The sequence below is a fragment of the Haliotis cracherodii genome, unplaced genomic scaffold (genome assembly GCF_022045235.1).
Source record: "Haliotis cracherodii isolate W230 unplaced genomic scaffold, xgHalCrac1.p SCAF_16, whole genome shotgun sequence".
Taxonomy (NCBI): domain Eukaryota; kingdom Metazoa; phylum Mollusca; class Gastropoda; order Lepetellida; family Haliotidae; genus Haliotis; species Haliotis cracherodii.
Window position 1 is genome coordinate 24,769,256 of NW_027266271.1, and position 27,145 is coordinate 24,796,400.

The window sequence follows — 27,145 nt, forward strand, 5'->3', positions numbered from 1 at the left end:
GGTCTCGAAGGGCAGATAATCGACAGATTTGTGATCATTTTTTCCGTGGATTGCGTGTCCAAATTATTTGGGACTTATTTTGTCGTTCTTTGCCGAACTATCCTGTCTAGTTTCGGCAGAATATTTTAGTAAGTATCCATGGACGTGTGTGTTGTAGAATCTTCCCTGTGCATAGCAGTTTTGCCAACTATAGACACGTTTTCCTGTAGTAGAAATTCGCATGACTTTGCATGACCGCCATATTGGTAAACAGAGTGAGCAAGAAATAAGAAAACAAACACAAAGAACTCATTAAGCTCCTTCGATGATTGATTATAACATGTTGAAATTATATGTTGAAAGGATAATTTAGTCTTAGGCATGATGTGGCACACTCCGAACATCGTTATTTGAAGTGAAAATGAATTGTCAAAATGTGAGGACCGTGCATTCCTTTATATGCTTTTGTGAAACTCGCTGATTCGAACGTGTTGTGTCATATTTTGCAATTGTAACACATTCACAAAGTTTGAACATCAACTGTCAATGTTATTAACCTATTTACTGTTTTTGATAATTTCTTTGGTAATCTCTGCACTTAACAACATGGTAAGTTAAGAGTAGGACATTAAATATCAGCGGTAGAAACTAACATTTTTATTCCACTACTCCTTAAGATGATAACATATCGCAAACCCCTTAACAATTTCTACTAGTCCTTATGATACCTTAGGTATTGGGCACTTTGGCAAGGACTACAGGACTGGTGCCAATTTATAATGTTGAATGTGATTTGCTGTTTTACTAATATTATGCGTGCCAAATGCCATATGTATGGCCATGGGAACAACACTTATACAGATATAGGCTGTCTTGTTATTTCAGTGTTGTCTAAATTAACAGTTGATTTGTTGTGTATCATTTACATGGGGTTCGAAGACCCATAGGGTGCTACTGAAGCAAACCTTGAGGACCCCCTTAATTTCGAACACTCTAACTGAATAACCTCTCTGTCGCGTCAGAAAATAAGCCTGAAGTGAATGCAAATTTAGTATGTTCACTATTTTTATGTAAGAGTTTGATTATTATCTTTAAGATAATGTTCATCTTTAGGATAATGTTGGTACCCGAATTATGACAACGATCCTTTGACTAACTTTAAACACTGAGTAGGGTTGTCACTGAATGCTATTGACTTTAGTCAATAGGTTGTCAAATGTGTCAGATCTATCACCTGCTTTGGTTTCTCTTGAACATGAAACATTTGGCCTGAATTAATTTCTTTTAAACCATTTGGTGACCACTTAAATTCTCAGGACAATGTCAACTTTTTTAATAATTTGTGTCACTATATATCCTGATCTATCACATGAATAGAAGGTTTCTGGACTTAAGGAACCTTTCTTCAGAATCAAAGCAATTTGTTTGTATATTAAAATGTGCTTGTTGACAAGAATGAAAACAACATTCAAAGTGATATCATTTATCATGTATGGAAGATTTGAATCATTGTGTGCCACTCATTTCAACAGCTTATCAAGAGACATAGAAACACCTGATCTGCCAAACAGTGTACAATTTGGATTGTTTTGTAAATCCCAAATTTGCAATTATTACAGAGAGAAGAACAGTGTTTGAAATTAAGCATAAAAGTCAAATGATATTTTCCCTTATGTAAATGTTGCAGATTTAGGAGACCCCTGGATGTTAATACTACTAGAGCTGCATACCTTAATATTGGAGCACAGGACCCTTCTATAATTCTAAGCACTGGTACAGAGCTATGTAGCCAACAACACTACTTTTGCTACAATTAAAGGAGCAGTCAAACTGCTCTTGCTACTACTAGCCAGATGACACTGCCTGCTTGGGCTCACTGAGACACATGTACACGTGTATATCACTGGTTGATTGATGCATAAATTCATCTATGAAGGTTTCAATTTACAAAGGATGCTTATTAATGAAATTCTTGAACATAAAGATAAAAAGAATGGTGGAGGCTTATCAGATGCCATTGTATGGAAATACCCCAGATAGTAATAGTTTTATTAACAAATATCCTACAGTGAGCATGGTGAGATCATGTTCGTATTTCTGATTGTGTGGATGATAACAGACTGATTTGGATCTATGATGTTATCTATCTTGACTTTCGACTCAAACTATTAAAATTTAACTTTCCATTTGACAGCTATGACACATGTATAAGGCCACAGCATGAAAACCCGGATTTCCACTGGGAGGTTATTATAAACTTCTATCTCTGTATCAGATTCAAACTGAATGAAAATCAACTGCCAAACTGTATACAGCAAATACGATACATATATTTGTTCCAGAAATGACCATTTCAGGCAACTACATTGTATATTCTGCAACAATCTCCACGTCCTCATTGTCATCCATGCTTTCATGGTGTAACCCTATACCTGTGTATTTGACGTCATTCACCTATGCTCAGTTTTGTGACTTTATTACAAGTAGAATTAGCGGTAGCACCACAGAGTCCCTTCGATTTCCTGACAGACAATGCACAATAAATATGTCATCTGTCTAGACATGCGACCGCCTCTGTGGTCTAGTGGTTGAGCATCCACCTGGAGAACGGAAGGTCCGGGGTTCGATCCCCAGTCGCGTCATACCAAAAGATGTTAAAAGATGGTACTTGTTGTTACCCTGTCTGACCAGGGGCTAAAACAAGCACTGGTCGGCTCGGAGTCAGTGTACTGTGTCTGAGTGGGGTATTCATGTTAAACTACGGCATGGTATCTCAGTGTGCTAGCACTGTAAATCGGCATCAGTCCAGACTAGTACAAGCAGGCACACACACACATACATGCACAACGCTATATTAGTGCAATAATCTTGGACGCAACGTTAAACCCCATTTCACCACACCTCTCCTCACCTCTGTCGAGACATTATAACAAGTGTTTATCCCTACCTCTGATGTCTGAGATTATTCAGATGATGGTGTCCAGGATATAGGAATCAGTGGTTTCCATTTAGTCTTGTCTGGATTAATTAATATTCCATGATATTTTTCCATCTACTAATCCAGGTCTGATGTACTTAATATATTACATATTAATATTATTTATGTACTATGCACATGGCAGCACAGTATGTGAGGAAAGATAAGCTGAGTTGCGAAAAAACGTAATCAGAAAGACCTACCAAAGACACATTGATTGATCATTGTTATCTTACTCAGTAGATTGGTCAAACGTATGCAGTTTTACTAGACCAGGGATACACACATCTCTTGGTGTGAAGTATCTTTGAAATTTGTTTAAACAGGGTTCAAAGGATTAGCTGATAGTACATTGATTCAACATGTTCAATGGATCGATGGATTTGTTGAACAGACATAGACATTATGAAAATAATTGCCACATGTGCTATCTCATTTGGCCAAACAGACTTGACACCTATCCACCAACAATTTATAGTTGAATTTTCTCTATGCCATACAGACACAACTAAGTCATTGTTTCCACACATCCTTTCATTTACAGACGTGCAACAGACGAGGTTATAAATAAAGTGAAGGTGACATCATTAGTTTGAGTTTCAAGTCAAAATAGTAAAAATGAAAATCACAGATTGCCTATCAACTTGCATATCCAAACTTCTTCAATATTACTGTTACGACCCCAAGAAGATGCCCACATTTGTCATGAATTCCATGACAAAGTTTATTTTATTATTTGTTCAGCAGTTATTCCCAAGTTATTTCGCCAATTCATTCTTCTTGCTCGCACCCCGCATTGCATGAAAACGCCAGTAGTGGTCATGCTATATCATGTTTATAACAGGTTGGATGCACACTGCTCAAAAATGATAAACCCAGTCAGTAAAATGCAATTCACATGATCCACTTCCAGCTGACATCACCATTAAAACTAAACAAATGAAAAAAAGCCAGTTTATCCTGAAAACGTAAGCCAAGTGATCTTTTAAATAACACAAAGTAATGTCTGAATAACAGTTTGTGTGTTGTGATAGTAACTTGTACTTCCAGAAGTGACAGCCTACATGCTCTATCCACTAGCAGTGTTTCCCAGGGATTTATCTACGATTCAAGGACAATTTTGAAAAAGTCAATTTGTTCAAAATTGTGTTTTTAAAAAAATGTTAAGAGGTATATGAACATTGAATTATGTCTCTCCCTTCTTCTCTCTCCCCCCTCCCCTTCCAACCCTAAGGGATTTTGAGGAGACACTGTTTTTGGCCTGGTTCTTGTTGGTGTTGGCATTGGCGTCATTAAACAACAAACCTGTTTCATCTGCTTCACACATGCAAGAAAATCAACCGATCCGAAACCCTGGTTTATCAACTGTTATCATCATTAGTACAGAAGAATCATTGCCTTAATTAGGAATGTATAATTGAGATTAAATTGTTGAGGTCCTTTAAGTTCTATACTTTTTCAATTTCAGATGCACTCAAAGGATGGAAAACAAAGGATGACAGAGAGATAACTTCATCAGTTAAACTTAGAACTACAGCCCTCTGCTGTAGCATTGTGATATCTACAAATAGCAAAACTTCAGCTTAACGCCGTAAACATTTTGCCAGTGCCATGGCAGGGAAGGGACAGAATCCTCATGGTCTCAAGCAGATTGAGTTGGATCAAATCTGGGATGATCTCAAGTCGGGGATCAAGTCTGTTTACAAACGACAGAGCATGTCCAAGCACAGATACATGGAACTCTATACGTATCCTTTTACATGTTCAATATGGGTAACACTGGTATCGACAGTGTCCGAAATTAAAATGAAATTTAAGGTGTCTTTGCCATACCCTGTTTCAAGCTGTCTACTGATCTGTTGATATTTTGCTACAAAAGTGCCTTAGGATGTCAACCTGTCTGTTGAGAGGATTTAACTTTTTGTGAGATAGGTATTTTTAAAATCTTTTCAATTTAACCAAACAGTCCAAATAAAGCATGGCCTTAGAGGGCATTTTATTGCACATGAAATCGTAACGTGCCACATTCACACATTGCTATAAGGAACACTCACTATATTATGTTTTACATGTTTGAGACAAGTAGGCGGTGCCCAGAATTTAGGCAAGCATGTTTGGGTTGTTACAGGTAGAGAGGGTGTACGTATGTTGTTCACATGTTGTCAAGACGATAAAAGTGACTACACTCCCGTGGACACACGTGTTGCTCATAACAAGTAGATACCAGAATTCTCTCAAAGTCGTTTGATAGAAGTTATTTACAAACAAATAAACATGTCAAAGCGAGGTAAGCATGGCCAAATCATACATGCTCAGGCTTGGGAATTGGCCTTTAATGTCATACATTACATGGAGAAAGAACGTAAAAATAACCTCAAGCATTGTCAAGAGAAAGCATTGCCACTGGTCTGTCTGCATCAGAGCAGAGGGTATCGCTCGTAACAGGACACGTACATATCCATCATACTACTTGTTGCGGACCACCTACTACTCCTTTCTTCACAGTGGTACACGCCAGCAGGCAGACCTCATACATAGTCATACAGGGTTAATAGTCAGGTCACATCTTAACTTATCCTGGCTTACCAGTAATATTATTTATCTTAATAAATTAGTTAAACATATCCATAAAATGTGCATCTGCAAGGAAAGATTATATTTTCTCCATGTTATTGTGCACAGTTTTAAGGAAATGGCATAACATCACAAGTACGTTTTTCAGCGAACATGCATCAACATTCCATTGATGGCATGATACTGTGCTAGCATGTCACATAACATGGTTATGATACAGTAACTTTTATTGTTTGAAGGATGTGTTTATGTGGGATTGAATCATTTTTTACATAATTGATGCATTTAGAAAATTGCATGGTTAATCATATGCAATAATCAAATTTTTTTTGTGCATAACAAACTCAGTTCAAATGTCATTTGCTTGCGATATTCCGATCAGATGTGAGGCAAACTTCAGGCAGAAAAGTAAACAGATGGAATTCAGAACAAGGCTTTCTAAAACTCTTTGTATGTACATGATAAAACAATCCCATTGGCTTGATGGTGTGTCCTAATGATCAATGTACACAGCTTCCTGCAGTTAAGTGGATCACAAAAATGTAGCAGGAAGTAATTCTGAGTTCCTTTTTCGATCACCATACAGTGGAAATCATTTTGATATGTAGATTTTGACGTTGTTGGATGGCATAGTTAGCTGCTGTTAGTGGTTACATTTACTTTGTAGAGTAATGTTAATAGTAGGAGCAGTAGGTAAGTTGAAGTCATTGGGTACCTCATTGTAGGTTGCAAGTAATAGAGTGGAGAGGAAATATTTGTGTGAGTTAAGTACTGATAGTTTTGACAGAAGATGATTGAATGTTTAAATAAATTTTGCCTTGCAACATTGTTCATGCCAAGCCCCATATTTCTCCAGGGCTGTGGGGGCGGTCAGGTAGCCTAGTGGGTAAAGCGCTCGATCGCCACGCCGAAGACCTGGGTTTGAATCCCGACATAGATACAATGTGTGAAGCCCATTTCTGGTGTGGCATGTCGTGATATTGCTGGAATATTGCTAAGAGCGGCGTAAAACCAAACTCACTCACTCACTCACTCACTCCAGGGCTGTGGTAGAGATCATGATTTTGTCATGTTTATGGGGATATTTTTGTTTAAGAATGAGCACACAATGTCATATTTCACATGTAAAGATTTTCATGATCGATAACCTTTTTTGGTTCAGGATGTAATTACAACATGTAAATGACGATTTGACTGTCTCAGCTTCATATTTGCGATAGACTGATGTCATTAAAGAACTCCCAATATTATTACAGAAGTTAGATTTTCCGAGTGAAAGCAAAACCAAACAAGCAGACGTCCTTGACATCAGGCTCCAGTTTCCAGCAGACATAGGGCTGTAATGATTCACTGAAGGTCATTCATGTCGTGTTTCAACCGACACCACGTTATGGCATTAGATCCTTCCCTTGGGGTAACGAATACTTATACCTGTGTTGATGCTGAGGTTTATTGATGGTTTTACAATAGTTTTGTTGGGGCAAGCTTGTCAAGTGTTATGAGTGTAATAAAATAGGTTTGGTGATAATTCTGAAATAATCTGAAATAAGTGTAACATCAGCAAGTTTAAGAACCTTGCCTATCATGATTATAACTAATGTAAGGAGGTTGCTAGGTGACATGGTCATGGGTTTCCAAGCTGTGTTCTCCTCCATAAGGTTCACTGTGTTGCTTAGTATATTTTTTTTTCTAATGAGAACCACTTGCCAAAATTCTTGGGCAGTACATATCCCCGGAACCGTATGATGATAAGAGCCAGCTAATATAGTCATTGTGGTTAAAAATTGTATGTTGTATAATAGAACTTTGGCATAAAACAACATTCAATCTTTGTTAAATACTATACCAATAACACATCAGATGCTGTCTGTTAGTTTAGTTCTGCATTCTACCTTTGGATAAGGATTATACAGTAAACTACGTTTATAATGAACACACTTGTAACAAACTGATTGATATTACAAACTTACTTTTTGGTCCCGGCAATTTGTGTATATATGTTGTATATATATGCTTACAACAAACTAAAATTACTGGTCCCATTGAGTTCGTTATAACCATAGATGACTGTATTTTTGGCTAAAATTCGCCATATTGCTTTAGCTAGAAAATTGGAGCTAGAAGCAAGGACTCCTCGTGAATTTCCTTAGCTATTTGAAGGCATGTTTATAACTACTGCACCAGTGTCCATGGCCAGGGGTCAGGCTCACAGACACAGTCACGGGGGCCTGGGGGCCGCAAGATTAAACAACCCACCAGTGGGGCACAGTTTGTCGGACATGAACTGTACAAGAGAATCAAGGAGTTCCTCAAGAACTATCTGGTCAACTTGTTGAAGGTAACCAACTGAACAGTTTATGCTTGTTGTAAATAACATCTAATGTGCCAATTACTTTTGACCGACCGAGACATTGGAGCTAGTGAAGAAACATTGCCCCTAGGCCTAGAGTTTCCGACTCTGAAATGATGCATCATTCAGGGACATTGTTGCATATGTCTCAAGTTAAACCCAGGTTGCATATATTTTATGGTACATGTAATATGGTTTCAGAACCATTGCATTGTTCTGTGGCATGCTTACACACATAAAGTTTGCATTAATTTACAACTATTCAATTTCAATGATGTGTTGAGCATGTTTACTGAGTGGTGCAGCAAATGCTGAAAGTTGCCAAGAATATATTTTGCCTGTTTGATAACAGTCATGTGAAAAAACATTACTAGACCAATAGTGCTACCACAGAAGCTGCTCCACATGTCTGACAGGCTATTTTTTGTTCTAGACTCATCCTTCAGGCTAATGTCGCAAACTGATCATGCCACTTCCTTTTCAGATTCTTTGATGTAATGATGACCAATAATTAGCATCCTTGTGAAACAAAATTGGGACTTTTTTAATAGGTTTTGGTTAAGATTAGTCATTAGTCAAGGTCAGCGTTCAAATTTTTGGGAAACTTGGTCGTATCATTGTCAGTTTCTGAGACATACTTAACTCTATTTACATTATAAGTTAGTAAAACAAATCCCACCACATTACATGCCTATTGCATTTGTTGAAGGTCAAGGTCACATCTTAACAAAGCGTGCAATGTTGTCATTCTTCGTCTTGACTAAGGAGCAAAGATTGTTGACAGTAAAGGATATCCTGCAATGGATGTATTTCACAGGGAATTCTTTTGTCACATGCCATGAGAAGGTCAAGGTCATGAGAGCATGAATGCATTGGTGAAAATTTACTTTCTCAAGTGTATTATTGCATTTAGCATTAAAGTTAGTACATACTTTCTTTAGAATGGGGCCCTGTTTCAGAATGATTTTGGTCAAAATAAGTTGGCAGTCAATGTCAGCATTCAGGTTTTTTAAAGCATGGTTATAGCATTGTTAGTTTTTGAGGCGTGACATTTTATGTTTCCATGTGTCTTTCCAAATGCTACCATATGAAATGATTGTGAACTGTCTATCATTCTTGAGGTTATGAAACATGGTTGCATGATTCGTTGGAAGTTACTATTCTGCTTTTACTTTTACAATTCTGGAAGTAATGTCTCGGACTGGGCATACAAGTCATAAGTTTTGAGGAATTGGTGGTGTTTTTGCAAGTAGTTACAAACAGCTCCAGTTTACCAAGAGGCATGAGCAAGCTGAGTTCCACTCAGTGAAATCTGTTTTGACCCATCTCTTTCTTTCAGTGATATACTTACACAAGGATTTTTCATGGATTCTTTGGATTGATGTGTGTGATGATTGTATGAGAACAGATGCAAATAAAATCATGCCTTTACTCACAGGATGGTCAAGACCTTCTAGACGAGCAGGTTCTGCAATTTTATACCAGACAGTGGGAAGATTACCAGTTCTCCAGCAAAGTGCTTGATGGCATCTGTGCCTATCTCAACCGACATTGGGTGCGGCGAGAATGTGATGAGGGAACCAAGGGCATTTATTACATTTATTCTGTATGTATTTATTTAATAAGCTTATACAGTCAAGTCCTGTTAATCTGACATGGTTGGTTGCGTATGATTATGTCGGATTAATGAGTTTGTTGGATTTACACAAATTGAGTAGTATCAACGTTTATGGTTGAAAAAAGGACAACTACATGATTGATAACGATACAAACACATTGTAATAAAACAAGGAAATAGGAAATATTCATTGTTACATTTATATTACATTGTCAGCGGATCATGTTTTCTAAGCATGCAACCTCTGTAGCTTAACACAAAACTACTGTTACATGCTGAATGACTAATTCAACATATTTTTAAAAGCGTAGTATGGAATGGAATTCGCCAGTTTGAAAATAATGCCGCAATGCTCAAGAAAGGTGCTTTCTTAGTGGCTAATGTTGACTTCCTGTTAGTCATTTCATTGGTCGGTCAAAGTTCGAGTAGGTCATTCTGACGCGACCTGTAATGGGGTATCCTCGGTGAAAGTGAGAATTTGTTTCTGATTTTAATGATATTGAAGTAATCTAAGCATGTCATCCTCTGTTTTGTATATTTAAAGCATTAATTGTTTATTGTTAAGCAAGTTTATCTCTGTGGCTGTTGTAATATGCAGCTATTCGCCGACTCGTCTCACATCAAAACAAGGCTGTGTACTAGTGGTCAGATGAAAACGGAGCACACTGATCACTGTCGGATTAACGAGACTGATTAATGAGTGATTTCAGTAATTTGTTGCAAATTAGGTGTGTTGGAGTCAGATTGCGAGACTGTCGGATTAACAGGTCTAAATAACACTGATTTAATCAGCATGATCAGTTCCCATCATTAGTGTCAGATAAAGCCGATTGTCGGAATAACGAGTGTCGGATAAACAAGACTTGACAGTATTTTATGTATTTTTTTGCTTATGTGGATTTTACCATCTTTGCATTCAGCCTAAGATTTAGTTTAAGTGACAGTCTTGGCAGTTGCAATTGTGATATTCCAGGAATATTGCTAAAAGCTATATGAAATCATACTCACTTGTAATCTATTGACCATTTTGCCTGATGTTGTGAAACACAATCCACAGTACTGGCTGCTTGAAAGTCTGTCCTTGTCAAAAGTTGCCAATCACAAGTTTTAGGGAATAAAGAGCATCTCTTTTTCTTTTTCTGTTATTTCAAACTTGAATTAGGGTTGTTTAGTTATGTATTACTAATGGGCAGAATTTATGTGAACATGCACTGGACAGGTAAACTTTGTATTGCACCTGTTCTTGGTGGAATTGACCTGTCACAGACAGTGGGACAGGCTATTATTTGAAAATGTTATTTTGATATGGACATCGTTATGTTTCAGCTTGCTTTGATCACATGGAGAGACAACCTCTTCAAGCCTCTGAACAAACAGGTGACCAATGCTGTCCTTAAGCTGATTGAGAAAGAGAGAAACGGGGAAACCATCAATACCAGACTTGTCAGTGGTGTCATAAACTGCTATGGTGAGATATTGATTTGTACAAGTTACTTAATACAAAACGTCCCCAGTAATTGATGCTTGTGCATGATGATGTCATTGTTCTCATGGTTTGTGATGTGATGTAATAAAGCCAGCATGGAGCAAAGGTACTAGATACTTTATGGATGTAAGAGAGTATTGAATTTATTTTCTGCTGAGATTGGCTTGAAGCAAAGGTCTTAGCTACTGTTATGGTTGTAAGAGAGTCCTGGATTTATTTTCAGTTGAGCTTGGTCTAAATGAGGACGAACCAAGTGCTAAAGGACCTACATTAACAGTGTACAAAGAGAACTTTGAGAACCCATTCCTGGAAGATACAGAGAGATTCTACACAAGAGAGAGCACAGAGTTCCTTCGACAAAACCCTGTCACAGAATACATGAAAAAGGTATGACATTCTTTTTAAATTCAGGGCAAGTGTACAGTGTTAATATGATGTGCATTGCACAGTTGCTGTGTTTATACTATGGTTAATCATCAGTACTGTTCCTGGTGAATCGTCTTGATTAACAGATATCAAGATTAATTATTTGTTATAACATGGTTGTTCTATGTTGTCTATCCCAACAGTGGGGGCTCATATGGCTGTAATTTACACTGCAGAGTTGGGCACACTAGAGTTCGATTCCCGGTTCGCCCTGATTATGTCTCTAACTTTGTGAGCACCACATCTGTGCTCATGGGTTTGTCCAAAGTGGTTAACGTCTAAGGCCTACACCCACATCAGGCTGACATGACTTGATACATGTATAACCGAAATACTGTCCAAAGCAGCCTATATTAAAATTCACATTGCCAATAGCATTCTGTGTTTGGACTAACAAGCTATCTCTGATTATCATGACCTATGAAGTCCTCATTATTCATTGTTCCTGAAACAGTACATGTTATATAGAGAGAAAGACATAGTGAAAAGTGAGAGTATTCGGTAGACCCAACATGTGAGACAGCTGTGAATGTCTGTTGTTTTTTTGGCAGGCTGAGACACGGTTGTTGGAGGAACAGAAGCGGGTGCAATTGTACCTCCATGAGAGTACACAGGACGTGTTAGCCAGGGTGTGTGAGAAGGTCCTCATTGAGAAACATCTGGAAATATTCCATTATGAGTTCCAGAATCTGTTGGATACCGATAAGAATGATGGTAAGTGAAGTCTTGCTTAACAATTTGAGATAAAATCTGTGCACACAACATGCTCACATCATGCACACAGCCATTGACTTCAGGGGAGAGGGACTGGACAAACTTTGAGATTTCTAGAATTTTGTGATAGAGACAAATCGTAACACAATTACAGCACACCTGAACACTTGATGAGTGATGACATTCAAACAGGACAACTGTGGACATATCTCTAATATGAAGACATTGCACAGCTTAAATCTTGACTCGTCCTTGACCAAACAGTTCTCCATCACTGGTTAGACCATACGTGGGTTCTTCACACTGTGTCACAGTTAACAAAGTTGTTGACAGGCTCTGAGACGTACCTCCTGAAGGTGGTTCGGTGATGTCTGCTCATATCGTCTTCGCAATACTGGAATTAATGCTGTTTACCTTGCCGCAAATGTGATAACCCTTGTAACACTACCGGCCTGATCTGAGGTGGTCATATGATGTTGTAGGTACCGTATTCGACGTAATAAGCGCCCTGCTCTAATAAGCGCCCACGGCGATATTTGCTAATATATTGGTTAATGAACAATCTCAGTTAGCATCCCTTCCAATTGATTAATGTACACAAGACTTATTTATTTGTGTATAATACGCACTCGTATGTCATATGCACCCTTAATTATGGGCAATTAAATCCTGGAAAAATATATCTGTCGTATATAAACATTTCAGGCTGTCAGCATAAACCACGAAATTTACGATCTTTCAACTCAAAATAATATCCTAATAAGAGCTCCCTATTTCTAATTTTGAGAGCGCCCTGGGCGCTTATTACGTCGAATACGGTACTTCTAGTCAACCGAAATCTAGAGATGGTGCCCAGAAACACCTTGAATAGTCTGGCTTCAAGCAACTGCGATTCTCCTGCTTCCAGTCGTCCTACAACATTGTTCCTCTGCACTTTCTGTTACCCAAAGCATGACTTGCAGCCGATCAGCTGCTGTCAGACAACATTTAGGCAATTGAGACGCAACCCCCGACCCCACCCCACCCCACCCCAACCCACCCCACACCACACCACACCACACCACACCACACCACACCACAAACCCCCCATACGCACACTGTTATAGGCCTACTCATGATGTTTCACTCAAAACAAACATGTGCATCGGTCCTGTAGTTCCACTTCTTGTATTGTTACGTTTGAGTTATGCATTTGGTTGTTGCTCTGCTTTGAGGGTTCCAACAATAACAACATGATGATGAATTTGGTACCATGCTTCATGCATCACATATTGGTTGTATGCTGATGTCTTCATATATATCAATATCACCACATTTTTTAGGAGTATGTGTTGGTCGACTTCCTACTTTCACTGTCCACTGACAGCTTTTCAGGTAGTTTTTGTATAATGGTTTGAGTAAAGATGGTAATCTGTATTCGATCAAAGACAACCTGGCTTCAAATTAGATTTTACTTTTTCAGATTTAGGTCGAATGTACACATTGGTATCACGTATACAAGATGGATTGGGTGAGCTGAAGTCCCTCCTCGAGACACATATCTACAACCAAGGACAGGCTGCTATAGAAAGATGTGGAGAGTCTGCATTAAACGTGAGTCAGTGTTAAAATGTAAAGAAGAGGGTATCCATGTGTTGTAGCAAGATCTCCACTTCTGCTCTTGAACCACATTGAGGAATCTAGGTCACCGGTTTCCCATGGTTAACAGCTGAAATAGTGATTTGTTTGTTAAAATGCCTACTGAATATAAGTAGTACTTCTAACACTAAGGGGCGGTCAGGTAGCCTAGTGGTTAAAGCGTTCGATTGTCACGCTGAAAACCCAGGTTCGATTCCCGACATGGGTACAAAGTGTGAAGCCCATTTCTGGTCTCCCCCGCCGTTATATTGCTGGAATATTGCTAAAAGCGGTGTTAAAACAAACTCACTCACTCACACACTCTTACATTAAGGATCAGTGATTTTGCTGTAGACAGATGGCAGTGGGACATTTTCATGATTTCATGATCTTTTGATGGGGCATACTTCTATGTCATTACCAAATTGAGAAAAATGTTTTAGGATATTTTGGATGACAATCAGTCAATGTCCTAGAAATTGATCCGATCTCAACGCCTGAAGGATGACCACCTCACTATTTCCCATGTTGGATTCCTTGTTAGAATAGGTCCCAAGCAAGCTGTGCTTGATGTTAGAGGCAACTTAGTTAATCAGGTGGTCATGCTTGGTGACTTTGTTGATGGCACACGAGAACAAGAACTGTGATAGCACAGATCCTTGCTCATATCATCAATCATTTTATTATCTGGTCCAGACTTGGTTATTTACCGGCCATCATCGTTTTGTTGGAGCTTTGCTGATGTGGTGTTGCACAACTAACACATGCATTGCACCAAAAAGTGTTTCTTTGAACCTGAAGACAGAAAGCATTTTTCATGCCATCGACCACTTGTTTGTATTACCCTGTCCCAGTCTTACAGGATGACATGATATAGTAGTGATTGCTAACACCACTTTATCACTGCAAATTGCTGGATGCATGTGGCTACACATCTTCTAGTCTCTATGATAATTAGGTGTTTCCTGTACCTGCCAGGCACCTCCATATGATCATTTCCCAACCCCATTATTTACACACACACTTTCATGTGTTTTCATGTAGCTCATGAATGAGAGCATATAATCCCATCTGAAATGACAGCGTGTCATTATGGCTGACTCCTGATGGAAACCATCAACTTAGGTAATTGTTGATCCCCTTCTCAAGTCAGGATGTGGCTGCTGCTACAACCCTCACTCACCCATTACATGTATGTATTTTGCAGGATCCCAAAACTTATGTACAGACAATACTTGATGTCCACAAGAAATATCATGCTCTGGTCATGACAGCTTTCCACAATGATGCTGGCTTTGTGGCAGCATTAGATAAGGTAGGTGTTGACCAGTAGCTTGAAGGAGAGTATGTCAATATAAGCGTGATCAGATAAATAGTTGTATTGCTTATGGTGTCTCATTTTGTTAATGATGGTAAGTAAATGGAAATTGACAATTGTGTAATTATGTTAATGTAGACATAGGTTATTAAATATGTTTCACTATACTTCTGTCGATCTCTCTGGAACTGTCAAATATGAAGTGTGCTCTTTAAGGAATATCAATGTAATGCTAAACTCTGAAGTATATGTCAAATTGAGGATGATGTTGTATACTTGATGCTACAGGCATGTGGGCGGTTTATCAACAACAACTCGGTGACAAAAATGGCAAGTTCTTCAAGCAAGTCTCCTGAATTACTGGCTCGATACTGTGATCTGCTCTTAAAGAAAAGGTACGATTATCTCAAATGTCCTTTCTTCAATTCTCTAACACAGAACCCAAACTTGTGTCTCCTCCAGGGGGTGTCTCCATCATGTCACGGGGGCGGTCGGGTAGCCTAGTGGTTAAAGCATTCGCTCGTCACGCTGAAGACCCGGGTTCGAATCCCGACATGGGTACAATGTGTGAAGCCCATTTCTGGTGTCCCCCGCCGTGATATTGCTGGAATATTGCTAAAAGCGGCGTTAAACCAAACTCACCCACCTCACCCACCATCATGTCACGGATATGCTTCCCTAAAGCTCTCACTTTTTCCTCAATCACAGGTGGCAACACATAGCCTTTAGCAGCAGGCTCAATGTTGGTTCTCCTGAATTACATTTGTGATTAACCTTTCAGTGGATGGCTGCTACATACATTAACGCTTTAGTATGTTTTTTTCTTTTCAATTTTTTGTAAATTTGAATAAATAATAGGCATGTGATTGACTGTGTTGAGGCATTCAATCTATGAGGCAAGCATATAATTTCAGTAATGTCAGTTTGTTTTAATATGTTAGCTCACAAAGCACCTAGAATAACAGATTTAGAACCTTCATTGAAAACTAAGTGTGATATGAAAGTTGATCATCCAGATACTATCTTGTCTTTAGTTACTGCAAGCAATATGTCCAGTTGTACAGAAGGTAGAAAGAAATAATATCTGACTGGAGTGTTTGTCCACAATTTCAGACTTGTTATAATGCTTTATTGACACCTTATCCAAGGCAATCTTCAGTATCTACTAGTATTTTGGTTTAATATCCGGTGATCTGCTTTCCTATCTATTGAATGACAAGTGACCTAACTTTTTGTAGTGTAATGTTTGTGAAATCAATAGAATGAAGAATATTGCGTGTTATTCATTATTTCATGAATTTCATTTTTACAGCTCAAAGAACCCAGAAGAAGCTGAACTAGAAGATACACTGAACCAAGTGGTAAGATATCTTCTCTATACATCATTCACCCTCGACTTTGTCTCAATTTGATCTAGGTCACCGCGCTATATATTTTCATCCTCCTTGCTTCTGCATGGTCAGTCAATGGTCATCAGTCGATAAGTCTAGACAAGTAGCGATAGTGAGTTTCTAGAAGATTTGAACATATATGCAGCAGTCATTGGAGAAGTTGATGAGAAATTTGCAGATTTTGGTCGATTGCGAGATTTGCAAAGTTTGAGTACCTTCAATTGGGCATCACAGATATTTTCCAAAGCTTTTCGTGTGTTTAATCAAGGTGCTCAATTGTTGTGTTCCAAACAACATGCACTGGAAGTCTGTGTGGCAGGGAATGTGAAACCTTTCCTTGATGAAGTTGATCAGATTGTCTTGACTAGGAGCCGCCATTTTGATTGAAGCAAATGCAAATGATATGAGATGTGGAATCTGATTGGTCAAAAGGAAGTATATAGAAGGGACATAACTTGTAATAGCCACTGGTGGTGCTTCGATTGAGCCACGAAATTCCAGCCCAGTTCAGCAAGGCTGGAAATTAGACTTTATAGTCAGTAAACTTCTTGCCGCAGGAAGATGTTAAGGCCCAGAAATCAGATTTTGCCTGTACCAAATGCTTTGGCTGCCCATACCAAGAATATAGACATCGCCGCGCTGATAGGCTGTTTTGAAAATTAGGTAAAGAGATTGTAGTTGATCTGAAGTATTACATGAGCTTTGAACAATGAGGGTAATGAATTTGTCGTTTGCTTTCAGATGGTTGTGTTCAAATACATTGAGGACAAAGATGTATTCCAAAAGTTTTACAGCAAGATGCTTGCCAAGAGATTGGTGCAGCACATGTCAGCCAGCGATGATGCAGAGGCCAGCATGATCTCCAAGCTGAAGGTTAGCTGGTGTAATACTGGGGATACATACAGAACAGAATGACACACACACTGATAGTATTTCTACTTTGCATATTACTTTTCCCAATAATAGATTCCTTGAAATGCAGCTATCTGTTAATGTATTTTACAGAGAAACTCCTGTGGTAAATCTTGAATGTGGAAAGGCTGTATAAGTAACTGAACAGTAGAGTTGGTTTAAAAAACTCTTCATTTAATATACCTGGGCCCACTTGCACAAGGCAATCTTAGCGCTAAGATGGTTGTAACTCCCATAATTTAACATAGGCTTACGATAGTCTTAGTACTAATATCCCTTTGTGCAAGTGGGCCCTGGACAGCAATAACTTACTCCATGGGACTTAGAATGTCTTTTGCCTTCAGCAGTTGTTTATGATTCATTCTCTGTATATGTTGATAAGCATTCATAATGTAAACTTCGAGTCATGGTGTATTATGCTCACTGTAACACAATACCAACAATGGTTTCCTTGTTCTGAGACCAAGGTACCATCTGATTTGTTTAGTTTATAACTTTTGCTCGTCCCGCCAAAGACCCATGTTTGACCTCAAACTCATTTGGTTATGGCAGAGCTGTATGTTTAGTTCATTTTCCAGCAGTCTTTTCAGAGGTGTATGTAAAAGATGAAGAAAGAGCATACATCAATGTGGGACAGTATTACTTGGTCATATTACGGTTGAAGATACGTCAGTCACATTGGGGCCACATGCACAAAGCAATGTTATTACTGACACTATCACAGGGCCAGTGTTCCTTTCTTGCATTGTCAGCATAAATTCCAATTCCAAGTAATAATATTTCAGCATTGACAGCATGTGTGGTATTCCCTTAGCAATACGCTGTTCCTCATTTTGCTTCCAGCAAGCCTGTGGTTTTGAATACACTTCAAAGTTACAAAGAATGTTCCAAGATATTGGTGTCAGCAAAGATCTCAATGAAACATTCAAGAGGTCCATTCAGTCAACGGATCCTCTGGATGGTAAGTCCAAACTGTTTTTTGTAGATCCCTTTTCTGTAGACCCTCTCTCTGTCTCCTCTTCAAGTTTTCTCCAGACATTTACAGAAAAATTACAAAACTACAAATGATTATTGAGTCATAACCATTGGTAATCTGATGCTGTATGTATTTGAACGAAAGTTGAAAAACTATTTATTTTTAGTTACATCATGTAGAGTTGCAGCTACTATTTTGTGTATTTAGCTCAGACATTTAGCAACAAGTGAAATTATTTATTTACCACTACCATTTGTTGAAACTCATTGTAATACAGTCGTGCCCCGCTTATACGGACTTCAGATATCCGGAAACCTCGGTTCCCGGACGATTTTCATTCAAAACGAAATAATGAAATAATATAAATTTACCCGTATATCCGGAAATTCAGTTTCCGGAACCGGACGGTCATTTTCATACACAAAACACTGAAATGCACACAAAATTGTCTCACTTATCCGGACAATACACTTCCGCTGGTGGTAATCCTTCCGCTGATGGTAATCCTTAGACTCGTGAGAAGTCAATTAACAAAGTGACACTGAGTTACGTTTGAGACGAGCTTGTTTATTGTACATTTAATCCCCAAGCACAAGTTCGTTGCTTGTATAGAGACCTTGATTACCTATTACGAGAACACAGGCGATCTGGACAATTTGGATTTATTGTTTAAAATTCAAACCTCAAAATGTGGTAAAGTTCAAACTTCCATGACAGACTTCCAGTAAGAAGCTGGTTTCAGTTATACGGAAATTCGTTTATACGGACGAATTGTGAAGTGACGCAAGTGTCCGTATAAACGAGGCACGACTGTATTGTTCTTTCTTCAGATTGTTTTGTTGATCTGTCGTATACTTTTGACTGATAACGTGAATAAGTATAAACAGGTGTTTGGGTAGTTTAGTAGTTTGTCTATTCTCCAGTTATGTGTTCAAGAATGGACACAGTGTTTTTCAGATTAGGCATTCACCTAGTGGGGATTCTGGGTAAGAATATAGGTCCCAGCAACCTATTCATTGCCTAAGACACACTAAATGGATTGGGTGATCAGGCTCTGTGACTTCGTTGATTTTATGTCATATCGCAATTGTTTGGATTGATTCTCATGATGTCAAGCAATGGATTGTGTGGTCACGTGATAATTTGGCAGGCTGCCATCATATAGCTGCAATATTGCTGACTGAGGCAACAAATTAAACAAGCCAATGATGTCTTCTTTTTGTCTCCCATTTAAATTTTTCTGCAGTCTTACAAACAGAAACATCAAAATCAGTGCTTTCCCCACTTTTGGGGGAGTTCTTGTCCCTCCATATTACAATGTGTTTACATGTTTGCTTTGCAGTTGACTTCAGTATCCAAGTGTTGAGTTCAGGGTCGTGGCCATTCCAGCAGTCGTGTAGCTTCAACCTTCCAGTGGAGGTAGGAGCGATTATTAGATAGAGATACTGGTCTGAAAAGATATAAGAAGGAGATCATCCTACATTGGGATAACTAGTAGTGGGACGTTACATCGGTGGATCACAATGTTTTAGTCGATCACAAGAGCAAGCGCACACTAAGCAAAAAAATATGATTCTTACCTTAAATGTTTTCTCTAATAAATGTTACTTCAAACACTAATTACCAGTGAAAATGAGCAGCGAAATTGTAAATATTTTCATCCATTGTGCACTACACTGCTAATTGTAAGTCGTTAGTGGGCCAGGTATTTGGCCATCCTGTCAATGAAAAAGATTGCTTACGCACCACAGATAAGCGCACATGCAAGTATGGTGATACGTATCGGATCGTGATACATATTGGATCACACAGTTGGTGTATCGTCTCAGCCCGAGGGATAACAGGACAGATTATGTCCTGTTACCCCAGTACCCCTTGCATGTCTTATAGGCTGACGTATGGTGATTGGGTGATTAAAATGGGGTTTGTGACCACTCTGTCTTTCATCACCCATGAATAGGATAAGATGACACTTTATTATCCCAGAAGGATATTTGAGTTACATCAGCACAAGGTCTCAGGTTATTTTTAAACACACATTCAAATAAATAAGAGCATCACAAACATAATTATTATTAAATATGGCACTAGCGATTAAGTGCTCAACAATTATTTATCACAAAACTGATTATGGAAGCCGGTACTAGCTGGTATGGATGAATACATAGGCCGCTTTTTGGTGTAATAGTGATGTGTGTCTTCTTTCAGTCAGATAATGAAAACAGGTGATCTCGAACTTGCTGATGTCATATGAACCCCACTCTGTGCATGAATTTTGTGCAAGCCCTACCTTAGCATAATATTGAAGTAATTTGTCAAGTAGGTGGTCGCAATGGTCATGATGGCCATGGCACATGTTGCACAAGAAATACTGTCGTTGCATTCCAAATGCTGATTGGTCTGATCACTCACTGATTTTCCGGTAAACTGGAACAAGCTTGGTTATTTGGTTAAAAATACTGAAGTGGTGAAGTGGTACACCCTGAAGTGGTGATAGAGGAATTCAGTGTATACAAACCTGTTAAAGTATTGGCAGTGATGCGAAATGGCAGATAGGGGGTGGTTGTATCTTGACAGTGTGGATCAGCACCCATGTCAACAACTGGTGTGACTTACCTTGACTCAGATATTTATAGGCCACTGTGATATAGCTTGAATTATTGCTTACATGGCAAAATACAAGATTCATTCACTTTTATGAAGTTATAAATTCAGGATGATAGAATTCAGTGTTAAATTTTCTCCTCTATGTTGGTATTGATTGAGATGCTTTTGATTTTGCAGTTGGAGCGAAGTTTCCAGAGATTCACATCATTTTATAGCAGTCAACACAGTGGGAGAAAGCTAAACTGGTTATACCACATGTCTAAGGGAGAAATTGTCACAAATTGCTTCAAAAACAGATACACACTGCAGGTGAGTATTTCAGATTAGCTGCATCTCAGTTTATCAGAAATCACGGATTGTGGAAGTCCTCAATATACATGCTTCTGAAACACCCTGGTCTGCAGTTTTCTGTGAGGAGAGGTGTGGTTGAAGCATTGACTCATTACACTAAAGACCCAGGTTCTGTTCCTTACAAGACATTTTTCTTTGCCCTTTTCAGGCATCTACGTTTCAAATGGCCGTCCTGTTACAATACAACACAGAAGTATCCTACAATGTACAGCAGCTGATGGAGATTACACAGATAAAGATGGTAAGAGGGCATGTGACATTAACTTGGTCTGTCGAGATGCTGATCATTATGATTTTGGAGGAATTACCGTATATCGCTATGTTTTGACATGTTTTTCTTACCTAGAATTAGGGGGGTTTCAAGGTAGGCATCCTGAACACAGTGTTGAAGAGTTTTGATGGTTTTTTTTCACCAAACACAAAGACATTACCGTGAGCATATAACACCGGAAATACCATATCAACAGTCCATACTGAAGTACTCAAAATAATCATGTAATTACACTGTCTGTTTATAAAAAGTGTTCATTATAATTGCTGAGATCATCTGGTTGAGGCTGTATTATTTCGAACCGCTGTCATAGCTGGAATATTACTGAGTGCGGTGTTAAACAACAAACATCTGGTTTACAATGTGATGTCATTTGACTTGAAGTTAAATCATTACATTGCCTTTAGGTTCCTCTTTATGTTAGCTAAAGGCAAGGTAGTTCAATCTGATATAAGGTTCTAGTAGGCATGTGCTTCACCCAACAGAAGGTAATGTTGAAAGGTAGCACAATTTTATCTGACCAATGTCCCTTTGATATTTTGCAGGACACCTTAGTGCAAGTGTTGCAGATCCTCCTGAAATCCAAACTCTTGGTTGCGGATGATGATGAGAACAACCTCCAAGCATCATCTCATCTAGCACTCTTCCTCGGATATAAAAAGTGAGCTCCTCTCATCAGTATTACTGATTTTAATTGTCCATAATTGATGTTTTCCACTTTCAGAGTATTATTTGTAGGATAACATCCAAATTAAAGTACATATTAGGTCATGTTATGGCTATGTTCATGGTAGGTAATAGTATGTTATGTGTTGAACAGGGTGGGGCAAGTAATAATATTTATACATGCAGACTTATTTTTCAGTACATGTAACTCCATCTTGCCTGTCCAAAACTAACTCTTTACCCTGTCACCAGTGGGGATTCGGTGTTAGACTTATATCTCAAGGAACCTGCCTGCTTGTAAGAGGCAACTGAATGTTTGTCAGACTTGGTTGTTTGCCCATTATGTTAATCACTGGTTTGTCTGGCGAAGAGGCCGACGTCATGTAGCTGGAATATGACTGAATGCTGCATTAAACAACAAACAAAAAAATATCTCCTTCCTGAATTTGAACTACATGTATTATGACTGCGCTGTTAATTGTACATGAACAATGAACTACGTGATTTCCCTGCTTATGCATTCCTCCACACCATATCATGTGTTGTATAGCTTGTATTATGATGCACGTGGTCTCCACTCTGTTTACAGTAAGAAACTTAGAGTGAACATCAATGTTCCCATGAAGACTGAAGTGAAGGCAGAGCAAGAATCGACACACAAACATATAGAGGAGGACAGGAAACTACTCATACAGGTACTCATTGGAAGTTTCAGGGATAGGCCTTGCCATTAGTCTGTTAGTGAAAGACAAGTGAAACAATAGAAGGACCTTTTGGTATTTCCCCAAAATCTAGTTGGTTGACAATAACCACTAGCGTGAAATGAGCAGCTGAGAGTTGGATATGACCCATGATGCCTAGCCCTGATATAAGTTATGCCCACGCGGGGATTTTGATTGATATTTGCCTCCAGCAACCTATGTTGCAAGAAGAGGCGACATAGTGGATCGGGTGGTCAGACTCAGTTATTGGTCTGTCATCGTACATTGATAGATGTGGTCACTGGATGTGTGGTCCAGACTTGATTATTTACAGGTCACCACCATATAGCTGGAATATTGCTGATTGTGTTGGTAAATTGACGAGAATTATTGTTCTACTCATGAACGGCAAAGACGATAACCATTATTTTTGTTGAGGAATCATTTCAGTATTTTTAACCAAATTCTGCCTATACGATTAAGTGATATATATCATAAATTTCATTGCAAATACATGACTGGTAATTTGAACAAATTATTATTTTGATGGTTCAATAACTACTCTTGCATACAGACAGACAGATTAGATAGAAATTCTCTCATCAAGTTGGACTATAAAGTTAGTCAGATATTTTGTTCTTTAGAATTTGTTGGGGCCAGGGGCATATGTCCTCTTCTGATGACTCTTGTTTTAAATATTACTTAGTTTCGATGCCAGTTAACTCATGTATTCCTAGTTGCCTCAACTTAGGGTTGTCATCCCTGAAAAAGTGTAGTTCAATAGCAGCGGGAGTTATGCTAGCCATATTTGTACTATCTTCGGTGAGCAATGCTTGAGCCATATAGATTTAGAAAGAATTAAATATGGAATTATGTGCCCTCTTAAGATATTATCTGTTGGAACTTGATGTTCGCATTGGTTTCTGGCAGAAACAAAGGGGAGAAGAAGGGCAGAAAGTCAAGTTTGTTTAAGAATGTGTTCAATATGGATACAAAGCTATTGTTAGCAGTTAGTATCGTAGTCTGTGGGTATTATAGATTCAATCCTTTGTATGTAAAGATTTCAGAAGAGCTGCTGTTTATGGATGTGTTCTAGTTATGTATCAAATTCCTCCTTCCTCTAGGCTGCCATAGTGAGAATCATGAAGATGCGGAAAGTCCTAAAACACCAACACCTACTAGCAGAGGTCCTCAATCAACTGTCCTCTCGCTTCAAGCCCAGAGTGCCTGTTATTAAGGTAAGCACTACCAGACACTAACAACTGGCAGTCTCCATAAGGACTTAATAATCTTATAAATTATCTCTGCTGTCGACCAAGGCAAACTATTTTACAATAAGTTTGCTCAAAATATATATACATTTTTGATACTGTCATCAAAAGCGTCATGCATAAGGTACTTTATTTAATTTTTAGACAAAAATAAATAAAGTTATGTACCAATATAGCTTTTAACCTTTTAGTATTTATATGAAAAATATATGTTAATAAAGTGAAAAAAAGTATCTTACCCTATATCCATTCTTTGTTTTTGTTTCAGAAATGTATTGACATTCTGATAGAAAAAGAGTACTTAGAACGAGTTGATGGACAAAAGGACACTTACAGTTACCTTGCTTAGAACCTGTGGGTGCACTTTGCCTTGCTAGCCATATCTGTACAAGCCTGCTAACTGCTCGGGGGAAGGGGACTAAGGCTGCAGTAGCATCACTTCATCACTCAGTAAGCCTTGGATAACACCATGGTTTGGCTCCATCAGGCTCTTCGACACTGTTTTTACCCCAGATTATTAGACTTGGCATTTTTAATGACATGGTTGGAGTCAGACCAGTTGCACTCTGCTTAGAAAGAACTTACATATGCCATTCTACCATGAACAACTGCATGGTTTCCATACAGAATGCTTTTAAAGGTGATTGTGTGAACCTACTGAGGCAAGGGTTTGGAGTTATAAACCACATACTTCCATGTTCTTCTTGGAATATTAATGCAGACAGTGGGTTAGGCCTGTGGTATAGAATCTTTAAGACTATAGGCTCACAGTTCCAATGAATTTCCAGCTATTGGATATAATTGAATTGAATGGATTGGACCATGAAGGAGACTTTGGGGCAAAACCTTTTTGGTATCTTTGTATATGCCGGTAAAGGTTATTGTAGAATATGATTCCATATTTAAGATGTTTCTTTTAGGAAAGTGCTTGACTAGATGTGAAGGGCAAAAAATCTTTTCTTAATCTGAACAAGATGGTAATGAGATGTTGTTTCTAACATTAAGGAGACCATTCCTGTATTGCTATTTGACTTACATTGTGTTATGCTCGTGTTTGTAGATTCTTGCAAGAAGTCACTTGTTGGATAATCAGGCAGGTGTTATCACTGTAAATAGTGTTCAAATAAGAATTTCTTTTGATAACTTTTCCACTTGCAGCATATGTAATGCATGTGCCTATTTTGTAAATATATTTATTTATTGAATTCTGTCGTTAGTGACTTGTGTACTGTAACCATGGTAACCATGGTAATGTTGGAACAAAGATGGAATTGTAAGCAGTAATTATTTCCAAGGACTGGAGTTGCGCAGCATGCATCCCCTCAGGGCTTAGATTACTATTATAAATAAGGAATGAAGGGGAATATGTAGCAAAAATAGCAATACAAGAAGAAACTTTTTAATGTCATTGACTTTACTGTGCAGAGAATCAGGACTTCAGCCAATCAACTGTCCATACCAATACCAGAATTCATTATTATTAAATTGATTGCAAGCTGTTTTCTCTCTAAAATTTTAAACAAATCGACACGTTTGCACTCCTTGCAAACTAGATTTTTCTATTGAGGTGCTTTATTCCAAATGTGATAATACAAAAGAAAAAAGAAGCTAGATTTTATTATTCTCTTGTACAGTGTAGATAACAGGCTCAACCTCATATCACAACCCACCAAAGGAGAGAATCGGTAAATTTTGAACAGCCACACAAGGTTTGTTCAGCGTGTAAATATATATTGTAAAATATTGATATCTACCTCCTTCCCTTAATCCAGATGGAACCCAGTGAACCTGCACATGTTTTGTTAGGACTTGTATTTTGGAATGAGGGAAGGAGGGTCGTAAGATTCTAGTTGGTTCTTATTTCATTTTAAGACAAGTGGGTATGGTCATGTGACTATACTTGCTGCCATGGTCATGACATCATCCACTGATCCCCACATTGTTTTTGTTCAATGTAATTTGTATGTATTGTTACGGAGGTACTGATGGGGACTTAAGTGTGTGATACTGCATTTTCCATCATAATTGTAAAATTGGTACAAGTGTAGTATAATTTTTCACAAATTGAATGCACAGATTTCTGTAAATGCTTGTGTATCTAATACTGCAATATGGCTATAAAAATGTCAACTTTTAACTGTGTTCTTGTCTTCTTCATCATGGATACCATTTCATTGATATTTATCTCTGGATGAAATTTAATAATGTCCGACAACCAACCTGAAGAGCACTGAGAAGTGATAATCGCCCAACTTGCTGCCGGGTACCCATAATGGATTGTGACCACTCCATATTGTTACAGTGAACTCACATGCTAGTATTGTGATAACACATTATTCATTGCTCATTTATCTTAATAGGTTTAGGTGGAGTAGGAACCCGTGAAGATTAATAGGTCTTCAGCAACCCATGCTTGTCGTAAGAGGTGACTAACAGAATTGGGTGGTCAGGCTTGCTGCCTTGGTTGATGCATGTCATTGTATCCCAATTGTGTGGATCGATGCTCATGATGTCAGTCACTGGACTGTCTGGTCCAGACTCGATTATTTACAGACCGCCTTCATACAGCTGGAATGTTGCTGAGTGAGGCTTCAAACAAACAAACAAACAAGCAAACTGTTTGGGACAGGTGAGGAAAATTCAAGACAATTTCTGGGCACTTAAACCATTTTTCAAGGGCATATCAAGTCTCTGCAAACCCTGGTTAATAAAGTCTTAGATAAGTGTCTGGTACAGCTGCAACAAGCATTATGAACAACAAACAAAAACAAACAAGATGGAGTATGAAGATCATAAGCCTTAAGGACCATCCAGATATATGGAAACCAATGAGATAAATCCTGAACAAAAATGAGGGATCTTGAATATTTCGGGGAATAGTTTTTGGTAGTGAAGACTCAGCACACAATTACGTCAAAAATACTCCAATAACATTCATGA

General features: G+C 38.4%; 1 protein-coding gene across 1 annotated transcript; it reads left to right on the forward strand.

Annotated features, from left to right (window-relative positions):
* LOC139463984 (cullin-1-like) lies at positions 1-26,336 on the forward strand. Its single transcript, XM_071245459.1, has 20 exons — positions 1-128; positions 4,425-4,704; positions 7,691-7,868; positions 9,319-9,486; positions 10,825-10,966; positions 11,208-11,371; positions 11,962-12,124; positions 13,587-13,717; positions 14,949-15,056; positions 15,348-15,454; positions 16,372-16,420; positions 17,192-17,323; positions 18,206-18,323; positions 19,681-19,757; positions 21,123-21,254; positions 21,445-21,537; positions 22,113-22,228; positions 22,823-22,928; positions 24,059-24,172; positions 24,474-26,336. Exons 2-20 carry the CDS (start codon positions 4,568-4,570, stop codon positions 24,552-24,554), a joined length of 2,316 nt encoding a protein of 771 aa, XP_071101560.1. The 5' UTR covers positions 1-128; positions 4,425-4,567; the 3' UTR covers positions 24,555-26,336.
* The last annotated feature ends 809 nt before the right edge of the window (positions 26,337-27,145 follow it).

What these genes read in the sequence shown, in the direction of transcription:
- LOC139463984 (XM_071245459.1), top strand. Translation starts at nt 4,568, where the DNA reads ATGGCAGGGAAGGGACAGAATCCTCATGGTCTCAAGCAGATTGAGTTG. An exon ending in GCATGATCTCCAAGCTGAAG is followed by an intron (nt 17,324 to 18,205) that starts GTTAGCTGGTGT and finishes TTTTGCTTCCAG; the next exon opens with CAAGCCTGTGGTTTTGAATA. An exon ending in CTCTTCCTCGGATATAAAAA is followed by an intron (nt 22,229 to 22,822) that starts GTGAGCTCCTCT and finishes CTCTGTTTACAG; the next exon opens with TAAGAAACTTAGAGTGAACA.